The following is a 21,494-nucleotide window of genomic DNA, read 5'->3' as shown; positions in this document are numbered from 1 at the left end:
GCTGGATGTGGGCGCAACCTGAGCCCCAAAGCTTCTTCCAACTCCAATAGATCACTCTAAATTAGCCCAAGTAAGTATTGCCCATATAAAGCCCTTAGATTTCCAAGCAGACCTCTAATGGTTCAATCAAGTTACAGCTTGATTAAATCAAGGTCAACACTCGATAACTTTAAGGAGACCACATTGCACATATTCATTAGTTTTAATACACAAACGAAGCTGGATCATGCTTGTAGATTCTCCAAAACACGACTTTTTAATGTTATATACTTAAGATCATTTGCACTAATGTGAATCCTCAATTAGCAAAGTCAATATTTTCCTCAAAATAAAATCAATAATCTCCATCTTTGGTACTGCATCAATTAGATTGATCAATATTGCATGAAGAAATTTTTTTCCCTTTTTTTTGTTCAAGAGACTATTTTTTCTTGGTCATCAGCATCAGTTATCTATTAATGCTACCATGCAACATGCAAATCAATATTAGAATATATGCACTATAATCCGATCGGAGAGAAGGCTTTGGTTGATTGCCTAAAAAAATAAATTATGTTTGGTTGTGAACCTGAAAAACAAATGTGCTATAATCTAGGTTACAGATTATATTAAAATTTTCAAGAAGGAAGTCTTCAAGAGTGGACATAGGTGCAGGGTTGGCAACGAACTACTATAAATTTATTGTGTTTGTATTGCATGATCTGTTTACTTTTATCTTCAACATATTTACTTATTAGTTTACTACTAAAGTTTATATTTTTATATCAAGTATTTAATTCTGCTGTATCTACTTAAAGTTTTTGAAAAATCCAATCCATCTTCCTTTTTGGGCTGCATAGCTGGGTAACAAGTGGTATCGGAGCTTGGTATTCAGTTGCTCATCGACCTAACTGCCAAGAATTAAATATCTATGGCAACCCTTGTTGGTACCTCTTTTGTCGAAGGAAAATCCATGAACATACCCTCATTTTTTTATAGATTAAATTATACTTATTGGAAAGTACGCATTCATATTTTTATTCAAGTACTAGATTATAACATGTGAAGTGTCATAGTTAATGGACCTCACACGCTCACAAAGATTATTGATGATGTGTCTCTTTCCAAACTGGATAAAGAATGGAATGAATTAGATAAAATGATAGCACAGCTGAATGCTAACTCCATGAATATTCTTTACTATTTTTTAGAAGCTAATGAATTCAATCGCATATGCACTTACTTTTCTGCTAAAAAATTTAGGATAGGCTAGAAGTAACTCATGAAGGTACTAACTATGTTAAAGAGTCTAAAATCAATATGCTTGTACATATATAGTGAGGTTCAACAATAATTGTTCAATATTCTATTATTTATCAGAATAAAACAATATTTAAAAATTGATCTTTATGCTAATTCTTTATTTTTTTATCCTAAGAGAAATGGTTTAAGCTTATATTGCTGTTATAGCTCTATTGCCTAGCATATTGGCAAATAACATTTGTTATTTTCATTATAACAAAAAATGGTAACCGAGCTATGAATTGTTTAGAAATATTTATGTTACCAAAACCACTTTACAAAGAATACTTATAAAAGGAATATTCATAAAAAACAAATTTTTGAGGGCAAGCTCCAATCTCAGTCACAAGTGACCAAATCCCTGAATTGCATAAAAAACTATAGCCTATGAAAGTAGAGATAACTAAGAACAATATTTATAGCAAAAAAAGTAAATTCAATATGGAGCTCAATTACCTGCAACTTCAGCTGGATGCAACTTAATTGGTAGTGCATCTTGGATCCAAACAGGCCTCAGACTTAGGGCACCTACCCAGTGAAAAGAAGCCCTATTTGATGCGTTTGCATATACGGGTAATGTGGTTGGAGTGAACTAAAGGAACTTAATATAAAGAAGTTTTAATAAAAAACAAATTATACCTTGAGGGTAAGCTCAAATCTCATTAACAAGTGACCTTATCTCGAATTCCATCAAAACCATACCCCACAAAATTAGAGATAACTAAGTACAACATCTACAACAAACAAAGTAAATTCAACATGGAGCTCAATTATTGCAACTTCAGCTACATACAACTTGATCGGTAGTACATCTTGGATCCAAACAGGCCTCGGAGTTAGGGCACCTACCTAGTGAAAAGAGGCCCTATTTGAAGCATTTGGATATTGTGGCTAATCTGGTTGCAGCGAACTAAAGAAAATTTAATATAAAATAAGTATTAACCAAAGACAAATTATGCCTTGAGGGCAAGCTCAAATCTCATTAACAAGTGGCCTTATCCCTGAATTGCATCAAAACCATAGTCTGCAAAATTAGAGATAACTAAGTACACCATCTACAACAAACAAAGTAAATTCAACATGGAGTTCAATCATCCCCAACTTCAGCTGCATTCAACTTGATTAGTACATCTTAGAACTAAACATGCCTCAAACTTAGGGCACTTATCCAATAAAAAGAGGCCCTATTTGATGCATTTGGATTTGCGGGGTTGCGGCGAACTAAAAAAAAATTTAATATAAAAGAAGTATTAATAAAAAATTAATTATGCCTCGAGGACAAGCTCAAATCTCATTAACAAGTGACCTTATCCCTGAATTGCATCAAAACTATAGCCATTAAAATTGGAGATAACTAAGTATAACATCTACGGCAAACAAAGTTCATTCAACATCTTAGTTGCAAGGAACCAAACAGGCCTTTAGCCCAAGCCCAATCTTTTATCGGATCGGGTCTCTTAAGCCGGCAGCAGGACCTTCTCCGAACCCTAATCCGAGGGTTACCTCCTGCTCCTCTCCCTGTCCAATCCGAACCCAAGTCCGATAACCAAACCCGTTTTTTGTTTGTTGCCACTACCCGGCCCACTCGTTTTCTTTTCTTCTGCTGCGCTGGGTTTTGCTAGGGTTTTGTAGCCGGAGGGAGGAGGGAAAGGAGGCAAATCGGACGGCAAGCTATCAAGGGCTTCCGATCTCGGGCGTTCTCGCAGCGGCCGCGGCGGTGGAGCGATGGAGGGGTTGACGGTGGCGGAAGGGGATCTGATGGTGTACATCCACCCGTCCAAGGCCGCCAAGATCCGTCATGCCATCCTCCGTCAACTCAGCTCTCTCCTCTTCACGTCAGTTCCATTCTCCACTCGCCCCCCACGCTCTTCTTCCCCTTATCCTTCATTTTTATCCCTTTTTTTTTTATTTTGTGTTTTTTCTCTTTTAATGTTTTGATTGTTTCTGTTAATTAATCATTAGTTTGATGTGCTTCTCCGGTTACGTGTTGGTCTGATAATGGGTAATGTTTGATACTGCTGCATCGTTTTCTATCTTGTTATAATAGATTTATTAATTTCGCTTCCAGAATCTTGGTTATGTTCTTGAGGAAAATTTACAAATAACAGTGGTAGATGCAGTAGTGATCATAATTTGGATTGATGTCCTTTACAATCTGAAGTTCCATTATCCTTCTCGGTTGAATAAAAATAATTAATTTTTTAGATCTAGAGCTGCAAAAAATTAAGCGTTCATTCTTTTGGAGGAATGTTGGGAGAACTTTTAATAAATTTCACTGAGAAAGTGTCGTTGATAGAAGAGGGGACGAGGAACAGGACCAACGGTGATAAAAATAGCAACTACCAGTAGAAAAGCTGACCTCTGGGGCAATAATAGAATCCCTAAAATCCAATGGGCATGCCTAGTATAGAGAACATGGGTTTTATCATCTTTATAGTATTTCATAAGGCCAGTAATTAAGCACATTCTCATGTCATATGGAAGTCAGCAAGAGACATTCTTTTCTGAGTCCTATCTGTAATGTCACATAGAGTCATGAATTTTTTGTATGAGGCACTTCCTAAAATTCAGTGACTTCAGGTTGAATGTTAAGGTAGAATACTATTGATTGACTGTAAACATAAGCATCTAGCTGTGCCCAGCTGGCTTCACAGCTGATGCTTTGGCATTGTTAATATAAGCCTTTTCAAATTCTTTCTGAAATCAAGGAAGATTGAAAGAGGTCTTTGGCTCTTTGCCTTGCTACATACACATGTGATGAAATACATATACTTCATAATGTAAATGAGTGTATAATTTTCTACTAAAATGAATGAGCATATGATTTCAAATCAGGATGAGGTTTGTAGAACCAAGAGGTTTGACCCAAACTTCGCAGAATTGTTGCTTATATGGTTTTATTTCTAACCGCAGTCTTAGCATACAAATGACATTCATTTGCTAACCCTGTATAGCCATTAATAGTGCGATGTTTGCTACCTTGTAGCCTGCAGGACTTTTCTTCCTCAAGGATCATCACATTATGAGAGAACTATTATCTTTGATGATGCATCTTTAGAACTTGCATATTGGTCCCCTTGACTCACCAACCCTCAAGGATCATGAATTTAGTAGCTTATCATCCTTAAAAACCAAACCAGCATCCTGCTCTCCTGATTTTTCAAAATATAGTTCCACAGCCTCAGAGTTACCACAAGTGCTTTACCTGTGTAATGATTATATTAACTAGGACACTCTTGACATGGCTGGTTGGATGTCGGCACTAGTGAACTTGTATAGGGTGGAAGTTCCTTCGCAGTGGACAAACTTCACATAAAGCAACTTCACCTTCCATGATTGTTTGGGCCCTCACTAGTTGGATAGTTAAAGAAAAGCGCTCTCTATTATGTAGAGAGATTTGGAAGGCAAGACAAGAACCCTCTAAAGATTTCCTTATCACAATTTAAGTAACTTGTAAACTTTTCTGTATGTATATTTAGTGTGCCTATGTATGTATAAGCATATATGCATGTGTTTTTGTATTTCTACATATAGTTCTACAAACAGTAGAATTCAATGCATAATTCAACATGCTGGTGATCATTGTGCTGCAGAAAAAAAGGGTTAAGTGATTGAAAGTTCATAAATCTGGAGATACAACTTCTTTAATTATATATGGTGAAAAGGAGGGTTCACTGGTGTATCTTTTAACGTTTTGTGTTTTCCTCTTACAGATATGATGAAGTCTTTGAAGGTGTGCTCTTAGCTTATGAAGTGAATATTCGAAGTAAACGTGCAAAGATTCTTCCAGGTTTAATACCATATTTTGGAGTAAAACTAAAAGCAAATTTGCTGATCTTTTCCCCAAAGCCAGATATGCTATTAGGTATTGTCATCATCTGATTCTTAACAAGTTCTGTAGCATGTTGCATTGCTTCTCATCCATTCTCTCACAACAGCTAGTACAATCATACTTGAAATAAAATTAGAAAACTGGTGCTTGTTCAGAAGACCAATTTGATTTTCATTTATTGATTTATGTGTGAAAGAAGTTTGCATCACTTGTACAAGGAAAGAGAGGTAAATGAATTTCATCGTAAGATTTTGAAAATTATGTATAAGCACTAACAAATTATATCGTGCTTTCGTTTTCTGGATCAGATGACATAAGGATTACTAGATCAAAGTAGACCAAATTGATCAAGTATTTTGCCTATTCATTTTCTGATGCTAGTAAGGAATAATGTATAAGCACTAACAAGTTTGCATCACTTATACATGGAAAGAGAGGTAAATGAATTTTATGATAAGTTTTGGAAAAGAATGTATAAGCACTAATAAATTATATCATGTTTTCATGTACTGGAGCATATGACATAAAGATTACTAGATCAAAATAGACCAAATTGTTCAAGTATTTTGATCAAGTATGAGCACTAATAAGTTGTATCATGTTTCCTTTACTGGAGCATATAACATAAGGGTTACTAGATCAACATAGACGAAATTGATTAAATATTTTGACTATTTCATTTTTCTCATGCGAGTAAGGTTCAGCTGAGCAAAATTGGTCAACAATGTCATTTAGGTGGTTGAATCAAAGTTTTATTGATGATGCTGATATTGAGATAATGGTTTCCTCTTTTTAAGCTAACTGCAACTCATAATATTGCTTGCAGCCTTATAAAATATTAGTTTTCTGGAAGATTTCAGGTTTGTTATTGATACTTGTTCCTATGATCCCAAAATTGTTTCAAGTTGTCAAAATACAAGTTCTGAACCCAAATGACTAACCTATCCATTTAGAACCCCTAATCACAACTTGACCAAGGCATTCTCCTTTGCCCAAATACTAAGATAACAACCAGTCAATGTTCTAGACGTTAATAGTGATAAAGCTGTTCCTGTGATGATGGAAACTAGTTTTAGACTAAATGCAATTGTATTATACACGAGTACTCTTTTACAAAATCTCCCTCCCTTTTACCCATTAGGTAGAGATTTCAAGTAAAGAGAGATATGGTGATTATAAACTGTTCATTCCACTTTTCTATTTAAACAACCATTTATGCATACATTTAGGAACTGATGGAAGCTATCAAATAAATTAATGGGGATGAGTGTGCAAAATAACATGTCAATTTACTGGTTGACTGTAAAAAGGTTAATAGTTGGATTTTTAAATTTGTGGCAGTATCATCTTTAATATTCTTCCCTTTTATGATCTTTAACACTTTCTGATCACCTATAACTCCTTGGTTCTTTGGTGTGCATCTCCTTTTGTACACTTTTCAGTATTTGATTGTATCATTTTGTGTCAACTTATTTGATGAAAGTTGCAATATTCTGACTTGAGCTTTAAATTTCTGGTCAAAGAAGGTGGTGCCTCTATCAACTGTTTGACTAAGCAGCATGTCATTACAATCTTGGTTCAATTGTTGGTCAGTCCATCTTTAATATCTCCTTAATTAAGTCCATGCATCAATGCATAACCTTCATGGAAGTTTGCTGATCTCATTTACCTCTCTCTGTCTTTCTAATAAAAGCATATATAACTCAGAGTTTCTATGCTGTTAGAAGAATTGAAGGGATTACTTCCATCATGAATGTTTTTGAATTATGCAATTTTTGGGCATACACTACTTCTTCTTGCTCTTATGAACTGTTAAAATAATCAGTAAGATAAGATGAGTTATGTCACAATTAAATTATTCTGGCATCCCCATGAAGATTTGACTTTCTTTTATTGGTACTGCAGCAGTTCAAATTCATTAACAAAATTAGTCCTTTTGAAAATTCAAAAATCATACATTCACCAGAATTTAGTTACTTTCAGAGAACCAAAAAATACTCTGTGTTTTGGGATAATTTTCCTCTTTTCAGCTTTATCTTTTCAACCAGTTTTTTGGAATCATGATTTTTCTGATAGCACCCATAATAACACTACAATCTTTTCTGTGACAAAAATAATCCATTGATCCGTAGTTGAGAGACTCTTTGGTATTTTGTTGGTCATGACATGGCAAATCATGAAGTTTTCAATTTACACAAATCATATTCTCTTTACTGGGGGGTACCCCCCCTATCGTCTTGTACCTGTAGTGAAGCAGTTCTTTGTGTGTGTGTGTGTGGGGGGGGGGGGGGTGCCGAGTGTTAGTGCCATGAATTGACCCATATCGAGACTAAACTAGCATGGTATTGGTACAAGTATTGAAATTGGTACTATGAATCATGGCACAAGTAGCAGGTTGATCTTTATTTGTTTCATTTTAGAAAATTGGTTTAGGGCTAAACATTTGAATGTTCTTGTCCCAGCACATATCGGTTGTGGTGCTCATATTTTTTGTAATAATGCCATGCGACACACATAATACAAGGCATTAAGCATGGCCATGTGGGAGTCATATTATGGTGGGAGGGATCAGGTCGTGCCTCAGTCTCAATGGAGTATTTCAATCAGCACCCATGTTATAACCCTCAAGATACTGGTCTCATCCTTAATTGCAAAATATAGGCCTGTCAAATAATGAATCATGTATTATATCTCATCTTTTTCATTCATATAATTTGTGTTCGTATATTGTAGAATACCACTTTGGAAGCTTTCACACTTATGAACTCTGCCATCAGCCACAGAACTTAAGGTGTGTCATCATATAATCAGCCAAGTGAATATGATTCGTAAAGTTCATATTCCATGTGTTTGTTTTTGTCTTGCCTTTCTGGGCTCTTTGTTCATGGCTTTTTCATCATTAAATGGTAACCTCCTTTTATTTCATCTAGATGAATGATTCTTTGGGCTCTTTGGATATGGTTTTATGCGTAACATTGCTGTGTATGTTGTTTACCTATCAAGTTAATTCCCTGCAAGAGTCTTTTTTTTTGATCTTTTTGATTGTTAAATCTTCCTCATCATTGAGGGTTTCTCCTGATATGTTGGTTCTTCATGAATGATTCTCTTGGATGCTTCTATTTTTTTTGGTACAACGGTAGCTCACGTCAGTCTAGCATGAGCACTACTACTAGAGTCAAGGGAAATAAGGTGATAGGGGTGAAGGGGTAGAGTTGGACCCTGTCCACGAGACCTTTTCCGAATGATGAGCAGCAAAGGAGGCAACCCAGTCAGCAATCCTATTCGTCTCTCGATAAACATGAGCAACCTGTATATAGCGACATCCGGATACCAATCTCTGGATATCCCTTAGTAGTGGATGGCCATCACCTGGTCGCTCAACCTGATGAATCCACTCAATCACCATAGTAGAGTCTTCCTTCAGGATGATGCAGTCAGCCCCTAAGACATTTCTCGCATAGTTGATCCTCTTCCATGCTGCCCTGAACTCGGCTCCAATAGCAATAATATCACAAGTGCACCGCCTGCCTGCCACAACCAGCCTGGAACTGTGGTCCCAGATCACAAATTCCATCCCTCCGCTGTCTCCGCCTGCCAAGACGCTACCGTCGAAGTTCACCTTGAGATAGCCAGGAGATGAGGCCTCCCAAGAGACACTCGGGGCGCTGTAGAAGCGGTGTGGAAGCTCCAGATGTCCCTAACCCACCCTGGTGAAGGTGACTGGGTAGCAGCGATGATCTTGGTCACATGGTGAATGGCTTTATCTCCCACTGCCCTCGGGGATGTCCTCCTCTCCTCAAAAGTACGGGCCTTTCTGTCTAGCCAGATATGATACGCCATATAAGCAACGATGATGCCTTGCTCCACGGTCTCCGGTCTACTTGCTCGCATCCTTAGGTGATCCAGCAAAGCCTCCGCCGACCCCACGTCCCGCGGTAGGATAACAGGCGCCCACCGCCAGATCTGCGCAGCTCGAGGGCATCCCAGAAGAGCGTAGCTAATAGTCTCCTCCGTAGTAGTGCACTCCTCACACATCGGAGTAACTCTAATACCCCTTCTTGAGAACGCACCCCAGGTTGGTAGACATCCTTAAACTACCTTCCAGATGAATAAGGCCACTCGGGAGTGCACACGCACTCCATATCCACCTGCCCTCAATCTGCCAGATAGCCTCCCTACCCATCAATGCCTGCCAATCTCTGGACGTACCCTCGCCCTTCCTGTTGGGGCCCATAGCAATCTATCACTCGCCTCGCCACCAGGTAGTGGAATGGCCAGGACCCTCTCTACGAACTGCTCCCTAAAGGTGTCTCGGACTAGTGCCTCATTCCATCTGCCCCTCAGGAATAATTAGGTCCCTGACTCTGCACCCGGTTAGTCTCGTCGAATCTACCATTGTGGGTGTCATATCCAGCGGTTGATCAGTCACCCAGGCATCTCAAAGAATATCAATAGACCGCCCATTGCCAATCGCCCACCTAATCGTTGGAAGTACCATCGGGGCGTGGTCACATTATCTCCTTCCAGATGGAGGCATGTTGGTCCACCTGGAAGTCAGACACCACTGAGCACTCTCTATACTTACCTCTCATTAGAGCACACAGGCTATCCAGCTCCAACAAATATCTGGCCACATGTCTTGCTGCCAGAGCCTCTTGCCTCATCACTAGAGAGTGCGCTTCCAGTCCGCCTATCCTGACCGGATGGCATATCCACCTCCCACGTCAGTAGATGGATGCCTCCTCTGCTCTGTCTCCCGCCCCAGATGAAGTTTTTGAATATCTGCTCCATGGACCTCATCGGCGCCACTAGCACTATGGTGTTCGATAACAGGTATGTCGGCATAGAGCTGAGAACTGACCGAACCAATGTCACTCTGCCCATCATTGAAAGAGCATCCATCTGCCACCCCTCAAGCCTGTGTCTGACACTGTGCTCAATGTCATAGCAGTCGCTGTGACGCAGCTGACATCAGTAATCAGAACTCCCATATTATATAGTGTGCCATCCTGCTCACCCACTTTCATGATCTGATTGATGGCAGTCTTCACCTGAGGCTTGGTCCTCGGGCTGAAATAGATGGCTGACTTGGCCAGGTTTATCCATTGGCCTGAGGTGGCACAATACTCTCTCAGGACCTTCCGGATAACCAAAGCTGCTTGCCTGGTAGCCCGAGCCAATATTATGTAGTCATCAGCAAAAAGGAGGTGCGATACCTGAATGGACTCCGGCCCCGGTCTTTAGACCTCTAGCAACTAGGTCTCTACAACACGTCAAAGAGCTCTGGACAGTGCGTCGGCACACAGGATAAATAACAAGGGGGACAATGGACATCCCTACCGAAGACCCACTGAAGAGGCGAAGAATTGGGAGGGCGTGCCATTCACCAGAATGGCGAAGGACGGAGAGCTGACACACCCCATGACCCAATTGATCCACCTCTCATGAAATCTAAAGCTCACAAGCGTGGTCCTCAGAAAGCTCCAACTCATCCTGTCATATGCCCTTTCCATATCCAGCTTGGATGCTTCTATTTGCTTGCTTTCTAATCGAGGTACCTTCATAGAATCTTATTTTGACAGTGGTTAGCTGTCAGTCTCATCTAGTTTTTTCAGGTTCTTAAATGAGTTGAATGAGAAACTCATAGTGCCTTGGACCACGGTGATACTAACTTCATGTATGTTAATGAACAAAATTCTTTCACCACTTCAGAGCTCTATGTCAGAAGACTATCTAAGGCAAGATATGTCATACCGTATTGAACCGGACAGTATAAGATGTACCATATTATACCAGTTTGTTACTAGTATGAGGTACGGGGGGCATACTAACACTCAATACACTGAATCAACCCCCGTATCGGGCGTGCTGGCACAGTAACAAGGTGGCACCGGTACCGGGTCCAGTATCAAGATGGCGTACCTTGATCCAAGGTCTCTTTATAGTGGTTACTTTTTGCTACCTTTCTAGGGTCTCAATGCATTCTGTATGTGAAAGGTTTTGCCACTCATGGTGATTATAAATTCTCTCGCTTCAATGTATTATAATGGTAAGGACTTTCATAGTTTTATTACTCATTATGAAGTCTAAAAATACATGGTTATGCGCTATGAGAAATATGCACAATCAAATGACAACTTTTTTATTTTCAAGAAACCCATTTGACTCTAATTTTCTAAATGGGAAACTTGCTTTAGAACTGGTAAATCGGTTTCTTAGGTTGCTGAAGAAAATGTGGGACATCTTTAGATATTGTTCTGGGCTTCAACATTTTGCAGTTATCGTTGAGGAAGTAAAATGACAAATGCGATCTTCTGTTTTAGTTGAAAAGTTGATTCTGCCTCCTACACTTGAAGAAATATAACCCACTTTTCCTGCTAGAGGTAGGTTTTGCCCAATTCTACTAATGGGCAATACTTATCCTAGCATAATGAGCCTTACATCTCATCCTGCAGCTTTCATAATATTCACTGTCTTTATGTTTTCATGGCACAGCCCTTGTCTCCTTCATCCTCCCTCCGCCCCTCCTTCCTTTCCCTCTCTGAGAAAAGGGGAAAAAAGGATGCAGCAATTGAGTGGTACAGAACAAGGAGTGCGAATTTGATCTGCACTATTATCTTGATGGTCCCAAAAGAAGATGGTCATGCATGTCAGTGTTTGCTGCTCTTTTGAAGTGTTCTAGTTTTTTGATATGTCAAGGTTTTAGTTTATTTTTAGACTAGATTTGTTATTTTCCTTCATAAAAGCCATAATATTTTATCATGGATGATAGTTTTTTATTTTATCAGAGAGAAATTTCCCTCATTAGTGATGTTGAGAATTAAAACATTTATTGGTCTTGCATGCCAGCGTTCACTGCTCTTTTGAAGTGTTCTAGTTTTTTGATATGTCAAGGTTTTAGTTTATTTTTAGACTAGATTTGTTATTTTCCTTCATAAAAGCAATAATATTATATCATGGATGATAGTTTTTTATTTTATCAGAGAGTAATTTCCCTCATTAGTGATGTCAAGAATTAAAATATTTATTATTATGCATACTATTTTGAAGTTTTTTAAACTTAAAGAATGTTTAGTTTAGTCAATGTTATTTCAATGATTTTTCTGGGTTTTATGTAAGATTTTTTGAATGTATACATTTTGTTGTTTGATAGTAATTTTTGAACTTTCTGAGGTTTAAGGCATGTTGCTTGCTTTTGATAATCTTTCTTATACCTGTTGATCTTTCTTAACTGCATAGGCTAGGCTTGCATGAACCGCATCTAGTCATGTATATATCTTTTGTAGCATATGATTTCGAAGTTGGAACACTCCATAGTCATATGTTGAATTGAAATGGAAGACCTTTTGTTAGATCTAAGGTAGTGCTAAGACTTGGATGTTCTAGCTATAATAATGATGGTTATTTATCTACTTAGACATATGGTATCTTTATCATCAAGTACAAATGTCTTTTAGCATATGATTTTGAAGTTGGAACACTCCACAGTCTTATGTTGAATTGAAATGGAAGACTTTTTGTTAGATCTAAGCCAGTGCTTAGACTTGGATGTTCTAGCTATAATAATGATGAGTATCTATCTACTTAGACATATCGTATCTTTATCAACAAGTACAAATGTCTTTAATACTATTATTTTGTCATGGGCCATTGTTCCTTGTTAACAATCAAATGTAGACGCAATTAAATTATTTTGATGTTTTTGGACTGGTTTTCAGGGAAAACATGTATTTCTAAAGGTGAATTACATGTTTAGATAAACCTTAAATCCATTCCTAGTCAAATTTTTCTCACTATCTTGTTTGAATGAGAATGGTGTATTGTCAATTTATGAATTGTTTCCCTTAAGCAATTTCTTAATTAGCATGATTTATGGCGTTGAAGCTTTATATCATGAAGTAAATTTGTACTCTGTGAAAGTCAAACCATCTAAGCTGACATCATTTGAGTTGTATTGTCTCATTATGGAATCAGGTTCAGGTATATGTTAATAATGCATACTGAATGATTTGGTATACTATGCAACATGATAAAAATAAATTAATGGGTGTTCTCATGGAAATCTAGATTTTAGAGGTTGCACTCGGTTGAAAATGAAAATTCCATGTTCAATTAGCTGTTTTGGCTGACAAAGTACAATTTATTCTGGTATACTTGTAGCTGGTGTTTTTGTGCCATTCACCTTTGGAAAAATTCTGATATCACAACTTAAATTGGATGTTGTATACCTTTTTCTGTTTCTTATTGGAAGACTTAGAACTAAAAAATTGATGGCTACTCAGGATGGCTGGGAGGATATTTTGGGTCTGCGAGACATCGAATTAGATTGATGAAGAGATATAAACATGACAATTGCTAATTTAGTTATTGATGAATTCAGTACATCAGTTTACTTTTGCTCCTCTTTTTGTGCAAATATTTCTATCTAGATGCATATAATTTGCTTTTAGTTCATTTCAACTGCTCCTTTTACTGTGTTTTTAGTGTCTTCAGTGTGTGTTCATCTTATTACATTAATAAAGATATTAATTGTTGTTGCTCGATCTTTTTTTTAGAGGAGAGTATAAAAGTAGCGTGGCAGTATGCTTTATAGATGGACACAAGCATGCGTAATTCTGTTGTCATTATGTTTTGCTTGATCGTGTGAAACTGAGTGGACACAACGTTTGTGCTGGAGAGTAGTTGACTGGTTCATCTTGCTTGGAGCCAAGTGTAGCTGTAAACTGGTGGAAAGTTTAGGTATTGTTGACTACATTAAATGAATGAAAATGTATTAAAAATTTTAAATGATATTTGGTAGCCTACTTACATATTCTGAGCTTGAATCTGGCACTTAGATATTCTGGCTAGTTTAAATTTGTGTAAGATGATAAAACCTGTCCTTGCAGCATTAATTACTTAATTTTCTGTGTTTTGTGAATTATCTCCAATGTTACTTTGCACAAGTATTTAGAAAAAAGATACTGTTCTTTTTATTTTGGTGATTAAAGTGAAGAAAATTGTTGGATAAGTTTTTTGGAGAAATGGCTTATTGCATATATACTCAAGATTTTGTTTTTGACAGAATTTAATTAGGCTTCTGTGATAAAAGCTCAATTTGGATATATCTTGATTCATCATATAATCAAATGTTGTGTTATTACTCTAGAAGGAAAGGTTGTAAAGCTGGGAAAGGAATCCATTCATGTCATTGTACTTGGCTTTTCTTCAGCAGCCATTATGTTGGAGGATATCCGTGAAGAGTTCAAGCATAAAATTGTAAGAAACAATAATTCTTTTCAATAAGTTGGATGGGAAGGAGAGTTCATTTGTTAATTCTTTTCATTTGACATTTTCTTTCACAGAAACATGGTGCAGGAGTTTTTGCCAGCTTGTCCCATAAGCGACATGTGATCAAAGTTGGGAGCATGATACGGTTCTTAGTCAAAAGGTGATATAGAAAGAATTAGAAATTATTATTGAAGTGACCGGATTCCCTTTTTTTGATACTGCTTTTTATTAAGTAAATCCTCCAATTTATTAAGTAATTCACTAGAATATATATTTGATATAAAATATTTGCAAGACAGTAATATTAGGCATAAATTTCTGTAATTGATCTTGATATATGTAACATGCACTTATACATACATATGAATTTGATTTCATTGTAATAGTTCAATAAATATGAGGAACCGAAAGCAAATTCTTTGGCTATATTGGTGTTATATTTTTTTTTATACGATTGATAGTAGTTGTAAACATGGGAGGAGGATTTTATTAAATGGTAAATTATATAAAAAATCACTAAAATGTCCACTTTTCACTTTGACAGTTTGACCACTTTTTGGTATTTGTTTCACTTTGGGGCTTCGCTCTAAACAGAAGATCGAGTTTGCCCTTTCAACCTATTGAGAATTGCAAAGCTACCGCATCTCATCATTGCTTTATGGGGATGGATAAAGTCCATTTTAGCCTTCCATTTTGTAAATAGGGCCACTTACATAAAGAGTTTACTCTCTTTAGTAAATGGTGCCAGCTAATCTATCAAATAAATCTAAGTTGAAGAGAGTTTCAAACAGCCAGCTCAATAAAATAATAAATCATGCATCTGTACTACAGTAAGAAAAATTCTTAAAATATTAACATCTTCAAAGAATAAAATTTTACATTCTCACTGAGGTTGGCAAACTAGAAAAGTAAGGTTATAAATGAATCAAAAGTATGCTTTAATTCGGTATCTATATCTGATCTGATTAACTATTAGAGCAAATATATTTTGACTTTTAGTTACTTTTTTTTTGGAAATGGATCTCGTCATGCTTTCCCATTTCAAATATGGTTATGGACAACCATATATACACAAAATATATGTAAATCATCTTGTTCAGATTCAGGTGTAAGTAAGGTTATGGATTAGTTTTTAAGACATACAGAAATATTCATATACATACAACATACACATGTTGAGCCCATCATATTTGAATTCATGCTTTTAATTTTGAATGTATATGACTTTTAGCCAGACACAGAGTAGACATGAGCTTATTAAGATTGATTGCAACTAGATTTCTAATGTTGCTTTCTATCCTTTTAGAGCTATCAGCTTTTGAACTAGTAGGCACCTTTTGCCACAACTTAGGCATATTCCCACAAAAAGTGTACCAAGAACCTAGGCAACCGATGATCAAGAACCATAGCCATAACCATCTAGCCTTGTCCCAATTATATGGACGGTTTTATGGATCCCCTTTTACCAAGTAGTCCTACTTAACTCCAACTCTGATGTTATTTCAAGCTTTTCTATACCTTTTTATAACCTTCAGCCTTGTTACTTTAGATCTTCCCCCCGTGCTACATCTTTCATGCAACTTAAAGTATATTTTTTTTACTAGAACTTGCTCAAATCTTCACTTTATGTCCCTATATCAGTCATTTATCGTTAGATTGTGCAAATTTTGCATCTTCTCTAATGTGTGCAATTTGCAATCTATGTTTTCTAGTTTGTTTACCTGTCCAACTTAATATTCTTGTTTATTGTTACACTTGGGTTTTTTATTGTTACACTCGGGTTGTTTTCTTGAACCCTCTTTATTGCCCAACATTTTGAGCCATACGACATTGCATATTGTTCTATAAAGTTTCTGTTTAAGTCTTAGATAGGCATCGAGAAGCACCTCTTCATTTCATCCAAGAAACTTGAGTTCTATTACATACATCTGCATCTCTCTTTCAATCATTTTGCACCATAGATCCTAAATAACAAAACAATTACCTTGTGGCATATATTGTCCATTGAATCTCAAATGGGTCCTTATATTTATTTTCATTTTGTTAAAATTACGTTCTAAGTTCTCTCTTTGTTTTGCTAATTTTTAAGCCTTTATCTTCTAAAACTTTCTTCCATAAACCAATTTAGCATTTTATCTAGTTTGTTCTTCATCAGTCAACACTAATTGTCTGCAAATGCAACAAGTATACATCATGTTGCATCTTCATGTAAAAAAGTAAAATGCTTACAAAGATATGGTTTTGGTTTTGATCTTTGGTGCAAACTTGTTGTGAGTCAGTGTTTTAAAATACGGTGCATGAGACTGCATATGAAGCTGCAAATGCGTATGACCACACTGCATATGCTATATGAGGCTACTAATGTGATCAGGCCATACATGAGCCAAAAAGATGGCTTGCGTAGCACTTTGTTGGCAGAGCAGTAGGATTAGTATGATGTGACTACAGATGCAGCCTGCTTATGATTTTCTGACTGCATATGTGGCCCTTTTAGCATTGTGCAAGTACATATGTGGCCACTCTTTTATAGGTTCATAAGAATAAGGTGGGTTCATGCTAATGGTTGGTTTGAATGTGGGTTTCAAGCAAGGCAGGTGCATATATGTTAACACTACAAATATTTTAATTATGCTATAGTTATTGCTAGCAAGAGTCAAGAACTAAGCACTAATTGCTAGATGTTGTTATTGTTAATGTTGCTGTTATTTATAAAAATATTGCTATTGTCATTATATATATTGTATTTTATTTATTTTTAAACATTTAGAATGCTAATTGCATGTGTGCCTACATATGCAACCTATGCATATGTGCTCTGTGGTTCCTTGGCTGCTTATATGCTGCAACTATCTTTTAAAACAAATGCGAATGGAAATACACTTGTACCAAAATAACATCTAATACTTGTTGAATCTTGTACATAAGGATTATTGTGCTGGTTCCGGGCCCCGAACCGGTTTTCTGGCAACACGAGTTGGTACGGTCCCCTATCGTGCCATGTTGGGCCTGTAGCGACACAGTAGAAGAGGCGGGGCAGTGGGAGAGAGAGAGAGAGGAGAAGGCCGAGGGAGGCCAACGGAGGGCCGAAGAGCCGCTCTCTTTTCCTCTCCCTCTCCCTCCCTCCCCCGCTCTCTCTCTTTTTCTCTTTTTCCTTCTCCTCTACCTCCGTCGCCGGGTCTTGTTTTTGTTGCCAGAACCGTCTCGGTCCACCGCCTGTACAGCTCGGGACACTCCGAATCGGGCGGTTCGGGACGGTTCTGCCGACCATGCTCATTCATGTCCTCCATGATTTTTAATATACTATGTCTGTACTCAAACTTGTGTACAAGACACCTTCTCAATTTGTGTTCATAAGACTTTATACAATTGTCTCCCGTATCAGATGGTCGTATCCAATTGATGCCCTTATTGTTGTTACCAAATAAGGTTATTGTATTTCAGATTTGAATGAGATTGGATTTGTACTTGAGAATAAAATGCAAATTAAAATATGAATATGAATGCCCAAATAAGGTCGTATACACAGATTGTAATATATGCTGTATATACGGTTAACATCAATGTAGGTGCCCACACCCTTGAATTTGGTTGTAATTTGTATGTGAGATCATATCCAGTGGCTCACATTTTTCATTTTTGGGACTTGAGGCGTCACTTCAGCAAGATAAGAGTGGCTCAACATCAATGTGTGGTGTGGATGCTAAATTTGATTGTATCTAAGCACACTTAGGTGATTTCACATTCATGAGATACTTATACTGCAACCTCATATAGAATGAGAGTGAAGTAGGAAGATTTGGCAAATGAGCCTAAAGATTGAAGATGCATTACATGGAGAACACTTTAACAAAGATCTGCAACCCTAGAGTCCCAAGATCAAATAATTTACAGAAGAAAACTTGAGGGGTAAAGATAAGCTATCTGATAACCTCATTATTGATATCCACAATATAATATAGGTGATCTGCAACTAACACAAGAATTACCAAATTCAGCTGTAATTAATCCTTCAGGAGAATGTCTGGATTTTTTCGTTGATGAGAGAATTGGTGCTGCTTAGTCATTAGTCATGGTTGAAGTCTAACATTATGATGTTCCATTGCTTGCTAGTTTTTAAATTCTGCCATTATATGCCATCCAATGGGTTGTCAGGTGCCTAGTGATCATTAAATAAAGTGCACCATCACTAGTTGGGAAAGAGAAACAAATTTGGTACGTCTAAAACATTTATATTACACATGTCATCTGAGATAAATCTAAAGGCAGGAATGTGTGGCATCTTAATTTTCTTGCATCTTTATATTATTGTAGTTCAAATACTCAAGTCTGTCTTTCCACCGCAATCAATGTTCCACTGGTTGGCTAGAGGTGAAAGAAGAATGATAAGAGAATTAAACAATATTAAATACTTATATGGATGCATGGAAAGTAGAGCAAGAGATGAGTACATTAAACTGAGCATAGGGGACTGTTTATAACATATAAATTAGAGCGAAATTGCTTGTAAATGAAATAGTATCGGGCTAGGTGTAAAACAACCTCTATGTGGAAAGGAGTTTGAATTTGACGATCAGAATAGAAGAAAAGGGGTGAAGAGGAAAGGGGGTCTGGCCAAAGATCAAATTGAGCAAATTGACTATGTCTGGATATTTCAAGCTGAAGAGTTGGATGGGAATCAAACTACCGACCGATCTTTCGAAGTTACAACCAAAGAAGGTTTGTCTCCGTACTCGCTAACTAGCTATATTGGTTTCATGACAAGCCTCTATCTTGCCTAAAATTACCTTAGTTGAGCAGACCCAATTTAGAAGGTTGCCATTAGGCTGAGAGCAAATCACAGAATCTGCTCAATCATTCCATGGAGCCATCTCAACTTTGAATTATGCTCTTTAGCCAACCTCCTAAGGTATCGATGGTGGTGGTGGTGGTGGTGAATTACTTTATATGTCCCAACTCTCGAACCCTGATGTTCAATGAAAATCAAGAAAGATCATGACAACAATCAAAAAGGGGAAAGAAATCAAACATGCATTATGGTTTCGTGACTGATTTGTGTGTTATTTATTTGGATCTGTTATTAAATCAGCAAATTAGATCAAGTTTCTGTGCTTGAAAATTTCTCGTTTTTTGGTTGACAATGAATATAGATAGACATAACTGGCATGCCAAATGCCAGATTTGAATTGTCATAAGGATGAATTTGTTTTGTTACACTATCTGATCTTTTTTATTAATTTCACACAGTTTGGATGAAGAAATACTCCACATTTCGGGATCATTAATGCCGTCTCAAACTGGATGCATTCGCTGGCTGTCCAAACATGGTGCTGAAGATGAACCAGAAATTAATCGGTTCGAATTTGTTCTTATATCGATCTTCCTTCTCAATTTAGTTTTCCTAAAGACTTGCAGAATTATTATGCACCTAGCTTTACGGGGTGGTAATGGGTCAGTTTGAGCCAGGTTACTATATGTACTCCCATTGTTGCTCAATCCTCGTCCATCACTGGGTTTATCTTATTGGCCAGTTGCACCCAATCCACCTATCTCACTTCTTGAACTTGGCTTAAGCTACTAGAGGTTTTTAATATATATTCCAAGATGTATATTTTACTCTACTTGAAGGGTGCCTGTACCACTGAACTGTGTCTGACTTGGGTCGCTAGTGCTTAAAACCTATATTTGTCTGCATATGAGACATAGGGTGCCGTTCTCATATTTGAGCAGGGGGCTTTGTAGATCACATCCAGAATTGCCATACCTGTCTGAAACCATAGCTGCAGTGTACTGGCCCAATTCATTGGCACTTTGAACTTGACTTGTTTTCCTTGGGAGAATTGTAGTTTCCTATTATGTCTATTTAATTGGTGACGACAACCGAAGCTCATATTGCTTCAAATAACTTTGTTCCCTTTTTTTCCCCTATTTTCCTCTTACCAATATGTGATTGTATACATTTACTTCGAAATTTTGCAGAAGTCTCAAAAGACAAAGGGAAAGGGAGATAAAAATGGAAATTGAGGAGCGAGACTCCAAATTAAATAATGAGGGTGATCAGTCAGCGAATTTCAGCCGTGCGCATAAATCTAGAAAGAGAACCGCTGCAGAATGATTGATATTTTTAGTGGCTTCTCATTTTTGAGCGAATACCTTTTGGGAAAAATATTGTGGTAACTTATGTGTTGCTCTCTGTAAAATTCTGTACAAATACATGGACAATATTTTACTATATTAATCTGGGAACCATTTTAAATGCTACCTGTTTAAGCTATATCTACATCCTCCTTATAGTGGATAATGTTGTAGCAAGCTACTTATTATGTAGACAGATATATATGTTGGACTCTCCAGGAACTTCAAGGTTGCAGGGAGTAATAGAACTCTGATAAGCTGAAGTGGCTTAGAAATAGGTCAAGTTGCAGGACTCCAATTTCGGAAGCTTGGCGTATTCCATTATTCTACCTGAATTCACCATTTGATGTATGCCCATTTGGTTTTATGCTGTGGTGCATCCTGTTCTACTGCTTGACAAAAACATGGGATTATAACCAGTGGATAGGGTCGGGGATGTGAAATTATTTTCAACGCTTGGGTTATGAGAGGCCTGCTATTTTTGTGCAGTCCGGAAACTCTTTTTTTTTTGGAAAGTGCACTAAAAGACAGTATAAGGAACCTGCTTGCTAGCTTATTGTTTTCTTTAACTGTTTTCAAGTTTTATGCCGATTCCTTGTCTTTAATTGGGTCCTTTTAAGTTAGTTGAGTGATTCAATCTTGTCTTTAATTGGGTCCTTTAAGTTAGTTGAGTGATTCAATCTTTAATTGGGCCCACCCACCATTCAATGCCGTTGCAGCACCTTCTCAAACGATGAAAAAATTCTTAGTTTTGATAACTCCAGAAGGGGCTAAAAAATCAATAGAAGAAACAAGGATCTATTACAAGGCAAAGAACAATAATGACAAAAAAGGAATTGTTATAGGGCCTTTTTTTCGAATTCTTGGCGTTCTCTTGGTCATGCCTTTGGGCTCTCGAACTACTTCACCCCTTCCTCCAGCATCGTTTAACGATCTCAGGTTCTCTTTCCCTTCGGACGGTACAAGCATAGGATGGTGG

The 21,494-nt window shown here is 37.2% G+C and overlaps 1 protein-coding gene across 2 annotated transcripts; it reads left to right on the top strand.

Annotated features, from left to right (window-relative positions):
* Positions 1–2,870: 2,870 nt before the first annotated feature.
* Positions 2,871–20,678, top strand: LOC103722595 (probable DNA-directed RNA polymerase I subunit RPA43). Of its 2 annotated transcripts, none has more exons than XM_017846535.3 (6): positions 2,871–3,116; positions 4,995–5,146; positions 14,265–14,371; positions 14,458–14,543; positions 19,628–19,735; positions 20,360–20,678. In XM_017846535.3, exons 1-6 carry the CDS (start codon positions 3,007–3,009, stop codon positions 20,493–20,495), a joined length of 699 nt encoding a protein of 232 aa, XP_017702024.2. In that variant the 5' UTR covers positions 2,871–3,006; the 3' UTR covers positions 20,496–20,678. The 2 variants fall into 2 exon arrangements, with proteins under 2 accessions (XP_017702024.2, XP_008811422.2); XM_008813200.3 differs by having other exon boundaries at positions 14,262–14,371.
* The last annotated feature ends 816 nt before the right edge of the window (positions 20,679–21,494 follow it).

The sequence above is a fragment of the Phoenix dactylifera genome, unplaced genomic scaffold, assembly GCF_009389715.1.
Source record: "Phoenix dactylifera cultivar Barhee BC4 unplaced genomic scaffold, palm_55x_up_171113_PBpolish2nd_filt_p 000742F, whole genome shotgun sequence".
NCBI classification, from domain to species: Eukaryota; Viridiplantae; Streptophyta; class Magnoliopsida; order Arecales; family Arecaceae; genus Phoenix; species Phoenix dactylifera.
Note: the sequence above shows the minus strand (reverse complement) of the source record. Positions and strands in the feature narration are given on the sequence as shown.